This window comes from Oncorhynchus keta, chromosome 23 (genome assembly GCF_023373465.1).
Source record: "Oncorhynchus keta strain PuntledgeMale-10-30-2019 chromosome 23, Oket_V2, whole genome shotgun sequence".
Taxonomy (NCBI): Eukaryota; Metazoa; Chordata; class Actinopteri; order Salmoniformes; family Salmonidae; genus Oncorhynchus; species Oncorhynchus keta.
Genome location: NC_068443.1, coordinates 9688837 through 9702457, shown reverse-complemented (window position 1 = coordinate 9702457; position 13621 = coordinate 9688837). Strand labels below are relative to the sequence as shown.

The following is a 13621-nucleotide window of genomic DNA, read 5'->3' as shown; positions in this document are numbered from 1 at the left end:
TTGCCTAGTTAAATAAAGGTTACACACACACAATACACTGACCAAAAGGTTATTTTGTTGACATTTACATATGTCCCCATTACCAGTAAAACATCATCAACATGATGTGTGATGCAAATGAATACAAATAGTAGAATTATGCTATAATTTAATAGATCATGCTAAACAAGGTTGGAATATTATATAAAATCAACAAAAGACAATAATTTGTTAATTTGACAAAAATCTGTTGAAATCACACTGTGGATGTATTATACTTTAGAGTTGCATTGGGGGCATATGGATTGTGGATCAATGGCATGGAGTATCAGTCTACTCAGTGACACATTAGCATTAGCATTAGCATCGTATCTCTTATTGTTGTCGACCTCTGTGTATTGAACACTATTCCAGAGGAAAAACGATAGTATGTGGATGTTTTGGAGTCTGATAACTCTGAGGGGGACGTTGGGTTAAAATATATTGGGTATTGAGTAGACTGATACCCCGTTTCATTGATCCCCAATCCTCAGGTAAAACTGTACAGTGCAATATGAATGTCAATACACACCATAGACTGACTGGGGAGGTCATTTCACACGATCACTGTCCCGCGATAAGAGCTACAATGCTAGTATTTGCGTAAACTCTTCACAGTTGTGTTCTGTGGGTGTCACCGACTAGACTGATACCCCATTTCATTGCTTCACATTCCAACCTTGTTGAACATTATCTAGTCTATATATGGCATGATTCCACCAATTGTAACCTCCTGCATCCACTTTCAAATATGCGCTTTTATTTTGAAGGCAAACCGCAAATTCCACTATTGTGCCTAATACTTATTGTGGCTAGCTTCACAACACAAAACCCAGTCCGGTCGGGCCTCACTAGCCAGATGAAGCTAGCTGGCTGCTTATAACGTTAACTTTGGGCAACAGGGTTAAGTAGCTGGCTAGCTATTTATTTTCATGAACTGAAGTTTAATTTCAATAGGTGAACAACAAGTGGCTACCTAGCTAATACTAACAAGGATTCCTAAATCATTGCTAAGAATAGTGAAAATGACTGCGGTTTCTACTGGTCATTGTTTTCAGGCTTGTTGTATTGATGCTAGCTAGGTACCAAACTAAAGCTAACTAGCTTCCCCAGAAGTTGCGGTCAAACAAATAATCCTTTATTACCAACGCGGTATTGTAAACACATCGTTCTTGGCCGGTGTTTGCTTGTTTGCAGACCTTTTTGTACAGCTTTGACAGGGCTACTGATAGTAGTGGTGGCACTTGGCTTGCACGTGCAAATTCAGCACACACAACATTCTATAATTTGACGTGTCAGATTAAAAGCTTACTTAACACGTCAAATATTCTCTTTTGTTCATTTTGTTGGTTGTTGGTGTATTGGGGGGCTCGGGTGGTTGAGGGGCAGCTCTCTGGGAACTGTGGGGGTCTCAGATGGTAGAGGGGCAGCTCTTTGCGAACTGTGGGGGTTCTCGGATGGTTGAGGGGCAGCTCTCTGGGAACTGTGGGGGGGTCTCGGGTGGTAGGGGGCAGCCTCGGGTGGTAGGGGGCAGCTCTTTGCGAACTGTGGGGGTCTCGGGTGGTTGAGGGGCAGCTCTCTGGGAACTGTGGGGGGCTCGGGTGGTAGAGGGGCAGCTCTTTGCGAACTATGGGGTGGTCTCGGATGGTTGAGGGGCAGCTCTCTGGGAACTGTGGGGGGTCTCGGTTGGTAGGGGGCAGCCCTTTGCGAACTGTGGGGGTCTCGGGTGGTTGAGGGGCAGCTCTCTGGGAACTGTGGGGGGGTCTCGGGTGGTTGAGGGGCAGCTCTCTGGGAACTGTGGGGGGGTCTCGGGTGGTTGAGGGGCAGCTCTCTGGGAACTGTGGGGGGCTTGGGTGGTAGAGGGGCAGCTCTTTGGGAACTGTTAGAGGATCTTGGAGGGCTGGTGGCCTGGCGGTTGGGAGCTTGGGCCGGTGGCCGATGGATTGCTGGTTCGGGTCCCCGTTTTTTCACTTTTGGGAGATCTGTCAACGTGCCCTTGAGCTGGGTGTTGTCCCTGGTTGCTTCTGTGTTTCGCTCTGGGTGGGACTCTGTTAGATGACTAATGTGATGTAATTGTTGAGCGGCTATACTGCAAGTAGATTGTATGTTTTTAAATATTCAATAAAAAAAGAACTTCTTGTACTCTTTGCAGGTGAAAACCCATCAGAGTACAGAGCTGCTGATCCAGTCAGAGAACGACGGCGTCATCAATGACTGGTACAGGGCACTGATGGACACCATCAGCACACATGTGAGTCTGGACACACACACACACACACACACACACACACACACACACACACACAGACACAGACACAGACACAGACACACAGACACACACACTTGTCTGATTTGTACCGCAGTTCCACATCTATCCACTAAGTGGCAGAGTTGTCATGTAGTCATTGGGCCAGTCCAAAGGTAGCCTACCTGTTTCTGTGTGTTCTTGACTGTCCCCTTTGTGCATCTGTCTGTCTGTATGTATGTGTGTGTGTGTTACCTGCCTTTCTGTAGGCCTGGGAGTCAGATGAGGCCATAGAGGAGGACATGCCAGAGTCTCCTGGAGCAGAGAAACAAGACAAGGAGAAAGAGCACAGAGACTCCAAGAAGAGCCGAGGTCAGAGCATAATGTCTGTCTGAGACCACTCCTCTTTGTCTACTAAGGATGTTTCTGTTCATCATTATAGGTCAGCAGTCCAGGGCTAAAAGATCACTCAATTGAGAACCTCTAGAAAATAGATTTTTAGTCCAGGACTAGGCTTCAATGGTGTTCAGGAAACTGTCCCTATGTGTGTCAGGGTGTTAAGTCTCTCCCGTTGTCATTGGTCTGTAGCCATGAAGAGTTCCACCAGTATGGACGCGTCGGACAACAAGAAGACCAGAATCAAGCTGAAGAAGTTTCTGACACGTAGACCCACTCTGCAGACAGTCAGAGACAAGGGTTACATCAAAGGTATTACAAAGAGCAGTAGGGTTGGGAACTGTGTTAACTTCCCCAGGTTCTTCAGAAATCCAGGAAGAGGAAATTAACAGAACATCTAGAAGCTTCCAACCTGGATTTCTGGGAAACCTGGACAGTTACCAGACGGTCAGCAGAAAAGGGCCTGTTGTTTTTCAGTAGCGGAGTACTTTGGACCTCTGTAATAATAACCCTGTTGATGTCTGTGTGTCTTAGACCAGGTGTTTGGCTGCAGTCTGAGTGACCTCTGTCAGAGAGAGAACACGGCCGTGCCAAGCTTCGTCACGATGTGCATCGACCACGTGGAAAACAACGGTAGGTGTGCTTCTCCTGTCTGAATGTGTCTGACTCAGTTGTCTCTCATTGTAACAGTGGTGTGGTGAGTTGAATGTCTGACTCAGTTGTCTGGCAACAGGGATTGGAGCCCCGGCTCGGCCGTCGGTCGGTGCCCTTAAATCCTTTCTGTGTCCCTCTGTATCCATCACCATGTTTTCCCCACCTTTATTTAACCAGGTGAGCTTGTGTGGCCTACCACTTCGCAGCTGAGCCATTGTTTCTCCTAGACATTTCCACTTCACAATAACAGCACTTACAGTTGACCGGGGCAGCTCTAACAGGGCAGAAATTTTACAAACTGACTTGTTGGCAAGGTGACATTCTATGTTGGTGCCATGTTGAAAGTCACTGAGCTCTTCAGTAAGGCCAATCTACTGCCAATGTTTGTCTATTTGTTTTTTTTTTTTTTTTTTTCATCTTTATTTAACCAGGTAGGCAAGTTGAGAACAAGTTCTCATTTACAACTGCGACCTGGCCAAGATAAAGCAAAGCAGTGCAACACAAACAACAACACAGAGTTACACATGGAATAAATAAACATACAGTCAATAATATAGTAGAAAAAGACGATATACAGTGTAAACAAATGAGGTAGGATAATGGGGGTAAGGCAATAAACAGGCCATGGTGGTGAAGTAATTACAATATAGTAATTAAACACTGGAATGATAGATGTGCAGAAGATGAGTGTACAAGTAGAGATACTGGGGTGCAAAGGAGCAAAAATAAATAAAATATATAACAGTATGGGGATGAGGTAGTTGGATGGGCTATTTACAGATGGGCTATGTACAGGTGCAGTGATCCGTGAGCTGCTCTGACAGCTGGTGCTTAAAGCTGGTGAGGGAGATATGAGTCTCCAGCTTCAGTGATTTTTGCAGTTCGTTCCAGTCATTGGCAGCAGAGAACTGAAAGGAAAGGCGGCCGAAGGAGGAATTGGCTTTGGGGGTGACCAGTGAAATATACCTGCTGGAGCTCGTGCTATGGGTGAGTGCTGCTATGGTGACCAGAGAGCTGAGATAATGCGGGGCTTTACCTAGCAAAGACTTACAGATGAACTGGAGCCAGTGGGTTTGGCGACGAATATGAAGCGAGGGCCAGCCAACAAGAGCATACAGGTCGCAGTGGTGGGTTGTGTATGGGGCTTTGGTGACAAAACGGATGGCTCTGTGATAGACTGCATCCAATTTGCCGAGTAGAATGTTGGAGGCTATTTTGTAAATGACATCACCGAAGTCAAGTATCGGTAGGATAGTCCATTTTACGAGGGTATGTTTGGCAGCATGAGTGAAGGACGCTTAGTTGCGAAATAGGAAGCTGATGCTGGATTTGATTTTGGATTGGAGATGCTTAATAATATAATAATAATAATATATGCCATTTAGCAGACGCTTTTATCCAAAGCGACTTACAGTCATGTGTGCATACATTCTACGTATGGGTGGTCCCGGGAATCGGACCCACTACCCTGGCGTTACAAGCGCCATGCTCTACCAACTGAGCTACAGAAGAACCATGTCTGGAAGGAGAGTTTACAGTAACCAGACACCTAGGTATTTGTAGTTGTCCACATATTCTAGGTCAGAACCGCCTAGAGTAGTGATGATGGGCGGGCAGGTGTGGGCAGCGATCGGTTGAAAAACATGCATTTAGTTTTACTTGCATTTAAGAGCAGTTGGAGGCCACGGAAGGAGAGTTGTATGTCATTGAAGCTCGTTTGGAGGTTAGTTAACACAGTGTCCATAGAAGGGCCAGAAGTATACAGAATGGTGTCGTCTGCGTACAGGTGGATGAGAGAATCACCAGCAGCATTAGCGACATCATTGATGTATACAGAGAAAAGAGTTGGCCCGAGAATTGAATCCTGTGGCACCCCCATTGAGACTGCCAGAAGTCCAGACAACAGGCCCTCCGTTTTGACACACTGAACTCTGTCTGAGAAGTAGTTGGTGAACCAGGCAAGGCAAACATTTGAGAAACCAAGGCTGTTGAGTCTGCCGATAAGAATGTGGTGATTGACAGAGTCGAAAGCCTTGGCCAGGTCAATGAATACGGCTGCACAGTATTGTCTCTTATTGATGGCAGTTATTAAATTGTTTAGGACCTTGAGCGTGGCTGAGATGCACCGATGACCAGCTCGGGAAACCAGATGTTATAGCGGGGTAGCCAGGTGGAAAGCATGGCCATTTGACAGTGATGAGCGGTGGTCGTTTGACCCCAGACACATTACGGACGCAGGCAGTTATCACTGAGATTCTGGTTGAAGACAGCAGAGGTGTATTTGGAGGGCAGGTTGGTTAGGATAATATCTATGAGGGTGCCTGTGTTTACTGATTTGGGGTTGTACCTGGTAGGTACATTGATAATTTGAGTGAGATTGAGGGCATCAAGTTTAATGCTGTGGGGTATTAAGCATGTCCCACTTTAGGTTACCTAACAGCACGAGCTCTGAAGAAAGATGGGGGGCAATCAATTCACATATGGTGTCCAGGGCACAGCTGGGGGCAGAAGGTGATCTATTGCAAGCGGCAACGGTGAGAGACTTGTTTCTGGAAAGGTGGATTTTTGAAAGTAGGAGCTCATATTGTTTGGGCACAGACCTGGATAGTAAGACAGAACTCTGCAGCCTATCTCTGCAGTAGATTGCAACTCCGCCCCCTTTGGCAGCTCTATCTTGTCGGAAAATGTTATAGTTGGGGATGGAAATGTCAGGGTTTTTGGTGGTCTTCCTACGCCAGGATTCAGACACAGGTTGGCAGAGTGTGCTAAGGCAGTGAATTAAACAAATTTAGGGAGGAGGCTTCTAATGTTAACATGCATGAAACCAAGGCTTTTACGGTTAGAGATGTCAAGAAATGAGAGCGCCTGGGGAATGGCACTGCAGGGCCTGGATTCACCTCTACATCACCAGACTAACAGAGGAAAAGTAGGATAAGGATACAGCTAAAGGCTATAAGAACTGGTAGAGATAATGGCCCTATAAACATAATTTAAACCAGGTGAGGTCACCGCATGTGTGGGAGGTGGAACTAAAGAGTTAACTAAGGCGTATTGAGCAGGGCTAGAGGCTCTAGTGAAATAAGGCGATAATTACTAACCAAGACAGCAATGGACAAGGCATATTGATATTAGGGAGAGGCATGTGTAGCTGAGTGATCATAGGGGTCCAGTGAGTGGCTCGGGCCGGAGACATGGCGATTCAGACAGCTAGCGGGTCGGGGCTAGCAGAAGGGCCTTAGAGGGACGTCTCGAAGGAAGAAAGTCTCTTGTAGCCCCCTCGTGCTGTTAAGTCTGCAGACCAGTCGTTGTGGATCAGCAGGGCTCCGTGTGGTAAAAGGATCCAAGCCAATTGGCAGAATAGGTATAATGGCCAAAGAATTAGTCCGATGGGCCTCTCAAGCTATCAGTCCGATATGCTCTATACAGCTAGCGGGCCACGGCTAGCAGATGGGCATTCAGGGGACGTCGTGAAGGAGGAGCCCGTTGATAAACCCCCTTGGGCGAATTACGCCGGTAGTCCAGTCGTGATGGGTCGGCGGGGGTCTAGGCTGATTGGCAAAATAGGTATTGTAGCCCAAGGAGTGGCTGATGGACCTCTTCGGCTAGCCGGAAGATGGGCCTAGCAAGGCTAGCTCCAGGCTAATTGGTTCTTGCTTCGGGACAGAGAGTGGCCACTCAGATAGCAGCTAGCTAGCCTCGATGATCCAGGTGAAAAGGTTCAGCGCTTGCGGTAGGAATCCGGAGATATGGAGGAAAATATGTCCGATTTGCTCTGGTTTGAGTCGCGCTGTGCAGACTGGCGAGAGTTGTCCGGGCTAATGGTAGCTGATGACCGCTAGCTGGCTACTAGCTAGTAGCTAGTTAGCTGGTTAGCTTCTGTTGGGGATCTGGTTCAGAAGTAAAGAAATAGCAGATCCATACCGCATTTGGTGAGGTAGATTGCAGGAGAGTATGTTGAAGTTAAAAAATATATGCTAAGAAAAAATATCTGAAAAGATATATACATGGGACAAGACGAGGACACCATCTTGGATCACATGTCCTATGAAACACAGTAACTAAATATGTAAGGGTATCAGAACGTCGATCTCCTTTATAAAACTGAATGGTTGTGTGATGGTGCTCTTCTGTGTTCCTCTGTCTGAAGCTCTGAATGTGGATGGGCTGTACAGAGTGAGTGGGAACCTGGCTGTCATCCAGAAACTACGCTTCGCTGTCAATCATGGTAGGTGCTACTGTCTTCTCTCTTCACTGTCAATCATGGTAGGTACTACTGATACTACTGTCCTCTCTTCACTCTCAATCATGGTAGGTACTACTGTCCTCTCTCTTCACTCTCTCGTCACTGTCAATAGAAAATGGTCAGAAGAAATGGCAGCAGTTTTACGGGCGCCTAACCAATTGTGTTATTATGTGTTTTTTTCGAGTTATTTCTTATTTTGTACATAATGTTTCTGCCATCGTGTCTTATGCCAAAAAAGAGCTTCTTGATAACAGGACAGTGATCAGTCACCTCGGATTAGACAAAGATTTTTTCCTCAACAAGCAGAACTCACAGGATGTACTTCAGACACCCGACAAGGCCGACATCCCCGTCATTGTCAAGAGAAAGAGACCCAGGTACAGAGGACACAGGGCGGGGTGCCTCGTAAGGATCCACCGACGGCGAGTGGGAAATCTGCCTTTACCATCAGTATTACTTGCCAACGTACTATCATTGGACAATAAATTAGACAAGGTACGATCACAAGTATCCTACCAAAGGGACATTTAAAAACTGTAATATAGATTTTGCCCGCCTGAAGTAGAGTATTTCATGATAAGCTATAGACCACACTATTTGCCAAGACAGTTTTCATCTGTATTTTTTTAGGCTGTTTATTTACCAGCACAGCCGGATGCTGGCACTAAGACCGCACTCAGTCAGCTGTATAAGGAAATAAGCAAATAGGAAACCGCTCAGCCAGAGGTAGCGCTCCTAGTGGCCAGGGACTTTAATGCAGGGAAACTTAAATCAGTTTTACTGAATTTCTATCAGCAGGTTAAATGCTCAACCAGAGGGAAAACAATTCTAGATCACCTTTACTCCACACACAGAGATGTGTACAAATATTTCCCTCGCCCTCCATTTAGCAAGTCTGACCATAATTCTATCCTCCTGATTCCTGCTTATAAGCAATAATTAAAGCAGGAAGCACCAGTGACTCGGTCTATAAAAAAGTGGTCAGATGAAGCAGATGCTAAGCTACTGGACTGTTTTGCTATCACAGACTGGAATATGTTCCGGGATTCTTCTGATGGCATTGAGGAATACACCACGTCAGTCACTGGCTTTATCAATAAGTGCATCGAGGACGTCGTCCCCACAGTGACTGTAGGTACATACCCCAACCAGAATCCATGGATTACAGGCAACATCTGCACTGAGCTAAAGGGTAGAGGTGCCACTTTCAAGGTTTGGGACTCTAACCCGGAAACTTATAAGAAATCCTGCTTTGCCCTCCGACGAACCATCAAACAAGTAAAACGCCAATACAGGACTAAGATTTAATCGTACTACACCGGCTCCAACGCTCATCTTATATGGCAAAGCCTGCAAACTATTACAGACTACAAAGGAAGCACAGCCTCGAGCTGCCCAGTGACACGAGCCTACCAGACGTGCTAAATCACTTTTATGCTCGCTTTGAGGAAAGCAACACTGAGGCATGCATGAGAGCATCAGCTGTTCTGGGCGACTGTGTGATCACATTCTCCGTAGCCGACGTGAGTAAGACTTTTATACAGGTCAACGTTCACAAGGCCACTGGGCCAGACGGATTACCAGGACGTGTGATCTGGGCATTTGCTGACCAACTACGAGGTGTCTTCACTGACATTTTCAACATGTCCCTGATTGAGTCTGTAATACCACCATGTTTCAAGCAGACCACAATAGTCCCTGTGCCCAAGAACACTAAGATAACCTGCCTAAATGACTACAGAACCATAGCACTCAGGTCTGTGGCCATGAGCCATTAGACTCCTGAACAGGTAATGAAATGGCTACCTGGATTATTTACATTGTGTTCCCCCCTCCCCCCCATTATTGCCTTGCTACTGTTATTTTCACTGTCTTTTTATTGTTTACAAAAATATATGTATTTCCTTGTTCTATCTATTGTTTTCCTAATACGTATTCTTTACTTAAAAATTGCACTCTTTCTGTATACTGACAGCCTGAGTATGCATGGACCTGAAGTACACTGAATAACCGTGTGTGTGTGTGTGTGTGTGTGTGTGTGTGTGTAGATGAGAAGGTGAACCTGGAGGAAGGGAAGTGGGAGGACATCCATGTGATTACAGGAGCGTTGAAGATGTTCTTCAGAGAGCTGCCTGAACCCCTCTTCACTTATGGATTATTCCATGACTTTGTCAACTCCATCAGTCAGTACATAATAATCCCATTGGTTTAATTATGAGGACAGTAACAACAATAAATACACATCCTGGCTACTCCATTTTAATAGTTGAATTCTTTACTTCATGTTGTATTAGCGTCCATCTATATTTCTACTTCTGTACTACTGAATGTAGTGAATGTTAAATGTATCCACTGGGGGGCGCTACATCACATTAAAGATTAGGAAATGGGAATCGCCCAGTGTGTTGTTCTTCCTGCTAAACAGGAAGGGACAAGCTGAAGTTGTCCAATGAGAGAAGCTTTTTTTCTTTATCGGTTGCAAAGCGTTTTGCTACAGTATCCTGTCTGCTCAACAGAGATCCCAGACAACAAGCAGCGTGTCCAGTCCATCAAGGAGCGGGTCAAACAGTTACCAAAACCCAATCAGGACACTATGCAGGTCCTCTTCAAACACCTCAGGAGGTTAGTCAACCTGCACAGTTAACTAAATGACAATACAATCTCATTGTGTTTAGCCTCATTCATTTTCAGACACTGGGTTGCAAAATCCTTTTAACTTTCCCCAAGTTCCCAGGTTTTCCAAATATATTTATGTAAAGTTCAATGCTAGAGCCTCTTGCTCTCAATGTAAATATGAAGTTGTTCTTAATTGACCTGCCTGGTTAAATGCCTGGGGCGGCTGGGTAGCCTGGTGGTTAGAGCATTGGACTAGTAACCGGAAGGTTGCAAGTTCAAATCCCTGAGCTGACAAGGTACCAATCTGTCGTTCTGCCCCTGAACAGGCAGTTAACCCACTGTTCCTAGGCCATCATTGAAAATAAGAATTTGTTCTTAACTGTCTTGCCTAGTTAAAAAAAGTTTTAAAAATGAATAAATACAAACTTGTTCTCTCTCCGCTGAGTGATTGAGTTTTAGCTATATGGTGCTACATCTATAATGATACAGCTGTTAGCTATAATGCTTCTCTCTGTCCATCTATAATGATACAGCTGTTAGCTATAAGTCTCCTCTCTCTGTCCATCTATAATGATACAGCTGTTAGCTATAAGTCTCCTCTCTCTGTCCATCTATAATGATACAGCTGTTAGCTATAAGTCTCCTCTCTGTCCATATATAATGATACAGCTGTTAGCTATAAGTCTCCTCTCTCTGTCCATCTATAATGATACAGCTGTTAGCTATAAGTCTCCTCTCTCTGTCCATCTATAATGATACAGCTGTTAGCTATAATGCTCCTCTCTCTGTCCATCTATAATGATACAGCTGTTAGCTATAAGTCTCCTCTCTCTGTCCATCTATAATGATACAGCTGTTAGCTATAAGTCTCCTCTCTCTGTCCATCTATAATGATACAGCTGTTAGCTATAATGCTTCTCTCTGTCCATATATAATGATACAGCTGTTAGCTATAATGCTCCTCTCTCTGTCCATCTATAATGATACAGCTGTTAGCTATAAGTCTCCTCTCTCTGTCCATCTATAATGATACAGCTGTTAGCTATAATGCTTCTCTCTGTCCATCTATAATGATACAGCTGTTAGCTATAAGTCTCCTCTCTCTGTCCATCTATAATGATACAGCTGTTAGCTATAATGCTTCTCTCTCTGTCCATCTATAATGATACAGCTGTTAGCTATAAGTCTCCTCTCTCTGTCCATCTATAATGATACAGCTGTTAGCTATAAGTCTCCTCTCTCTGTCCATCTATAATGATACAGCTGTTAGCTATAAGTCTCCTCTCTCTGTCCATCTATAATGATACAGCTGTTAGCTATAAGTCTCCTCTCTCTGTCCATCTATAATGATACAGCTGTTAGCTATAAGTCTCCTCTCTCTGTCCATCTATAATGATACAGCTGTTAGCTATAATGCTTCTCTCTGTCCATCTATAATGATACAGCTGTTAGCTATAAGTCTCCTCTCTCTGTCCATCTATAATGATACAGCTGTTAGCTATAAGTCTCCTCTCTGTCCATATATAATGATACAGCTGTTAGCTATAATGCTTCTCTCTCTGTCCATATATAATGATACAGCTGTTAGCTATAAGTCTCCTCTCTCTGTCCATCTATAATGATACAGCTGTTAGCTATAAGTCTCCTCTCTCTGTCCATCTATAATGATACAGCTGTTAGCTATAATGCTTCTCTCTGTCCATATATAATGATACAGCTGTTAGCTATAATGCTTCTCTCTCTGTCCATCTATAATGATACAGCTGTTAGCTATAAGTCTCCTCTCTCTGTCCATCTATAATGATACAGCTGTTAGCTATAATGCTTCTCTCTGTCCATCTATAATGATACAGCTGTTAGCTATAAGTCTCCTCTCTCTGTCCATCTATAATGATACAGCTGTTAGCTATAATGCTTCTCTCTGTCCATATATAATGATACAGCTGTTAGCTATAAGTCTCCTCTCTCTGTCCATATATAATGATACAGCTGTTAGCTATAAGTCTCCTCTCTCTGTCCATCTATAATGATACAGCTGTTAGCTATAAGTCTCCTCTCTCTGTCCATCTATAATGATACAGCTGTTAGCTATAAGTCTCCTCTCTCTGTCCATCTATAATGATACAGCTGTTAGCTATAATGCTTCTCTCTGTCCATCTATAATGATACAGCTGTTAGCTATAAGTCTCCTCTCTCTGTCCATCTATAATGATACAGCTGTTAGCTATAATGCTTCTCTCTGTCCATCTATAATGATACAGCTGTTAGCTATAAGTCTCCTCTCTCTGTCCATATATAATGATACAGCTGTTAGCTATAATGCTTCTCTCTGTCCATCTATAATGATACAGCTGTTAGCTATAATGCTTCTCTCTGTCCATCTATAATGATACAGCTGTTAGCTATAATGCTTCTCTCTGTCCATATATAATGATACAGCTGTTAGCTATAATGCTTCTCTCTGTCCATATATAATGATACAGCTGTTAGCTATAAGTCTCCTCTCTCTGTCCATCTATAATGATACAGCTGTTAGCTATAATGCTTCTCTCTGTCCATCTATAATGATACAGCTGTTAGCTATAATGCTTCTCTCTGTCCATATATAATGATACAGCTGTTAGCTATAATGCTTCTCTCTGTCCATATATAATGATACAGCTGTTAGCTATAATGCTTCTCTCTGTCCATCTATAATGATACAGCTGTTAGCTATAATGCTTCTCTCTGTCCATATATAATGATACAGCTGTTAGCTATAATGCTTCTCTCTGTCCATATATAATGATACAGCTGTTAGCTATAATGCTTCTCTCTGTCCATCTATAATGATACAGCTGTTAGCTATAATGCTTCTCTCTGTCCATATATAATGATACAGCTGTTAGCTATAATGCTTCTCTCTGTCCATATATAATGATACAGCTGTTAGCTATAATGCTCCTCTCTGTCCATCTATAATGATACAGCTGTTAGCTATAATGCTTCTCTCTGTCCATATATAATGATACAGCTGTTAGCTATAATGCTCCTCTCTGTCCATATATAAGGATACAGCTGTTAGCTATAATGCTCCTCTCTCTGTCCATCTATAATGATACAGCTGTTAGCTATAAGTCTCCTCTCTCTGTCCATCTATAATGATACAGCTGTTATATAATGATACAGCTGTTAGCTATAAGTCTCCTCTCTGTCCATCTATAATGATACAGCTGTTAGCTATAAGTCTCCTCTCTCTGTCCATCTATAATGATACAGCTGTTAGCTATAAGTCTCCTCTCTCTGTCCATCTATAATGATACAGCTGTTAGCTATAAGTCTCCTCTCTCTGTCCATCTATAATGATACAGCTGTTAGCTATAAGTCTCCTCTCTCTGTCCATCTATAATGATACAGCTGTTAGCTATAATGCTCCTCTCTCTGTCAATCTATAATGATACAGCTGTTAG

The 13621-nt window shown here is 43.8% G+C and overlaps 1 protein-coding gene across 6 annotated transcripts in view; it reads left to right on the top strand.

Moving 5' to 3' along the window:
- LOC118377073 (rho GTPase-activating protein 12-like) overlaps positions 1 to 13621 on the top strand; it is a 147719-nt gene that overhangs the window by 130074 nt on the left and 4024 nt on the right. For all 6 annotated transcript variants that reach the window (XM_052476272.1, XM_052476276.1, XM_052476275.1 and 3 more), the window contains 7 exons: positions 2171 to 2269; positions 2533 to 2635; positions 2852 to 2971; positions 3194 to 3292; positions 7461 to 7538; positions 9605 to 9739; positions 10073 to 10178. In XM_052476272.1, the coding sequence (XP_052332232.1) occupies positions 2171 to 2269; positions 2533 to 2635; positions 2852 to 2971; positions 3194 to 3292; positions 7461 to 7538; positions 9605 to 9739; positions 10073 to 10178 (740 nt within the window). The remainder of the gene's footprint in view (positions 1 to 2170; positions 2270 to 2532; positions 2636 to 2851; positions 2972 to 3193; positions 3293 to 7460; positions 7539 to 9604; positions 9740 to 10072; positions 10179 to 13621) is intronic.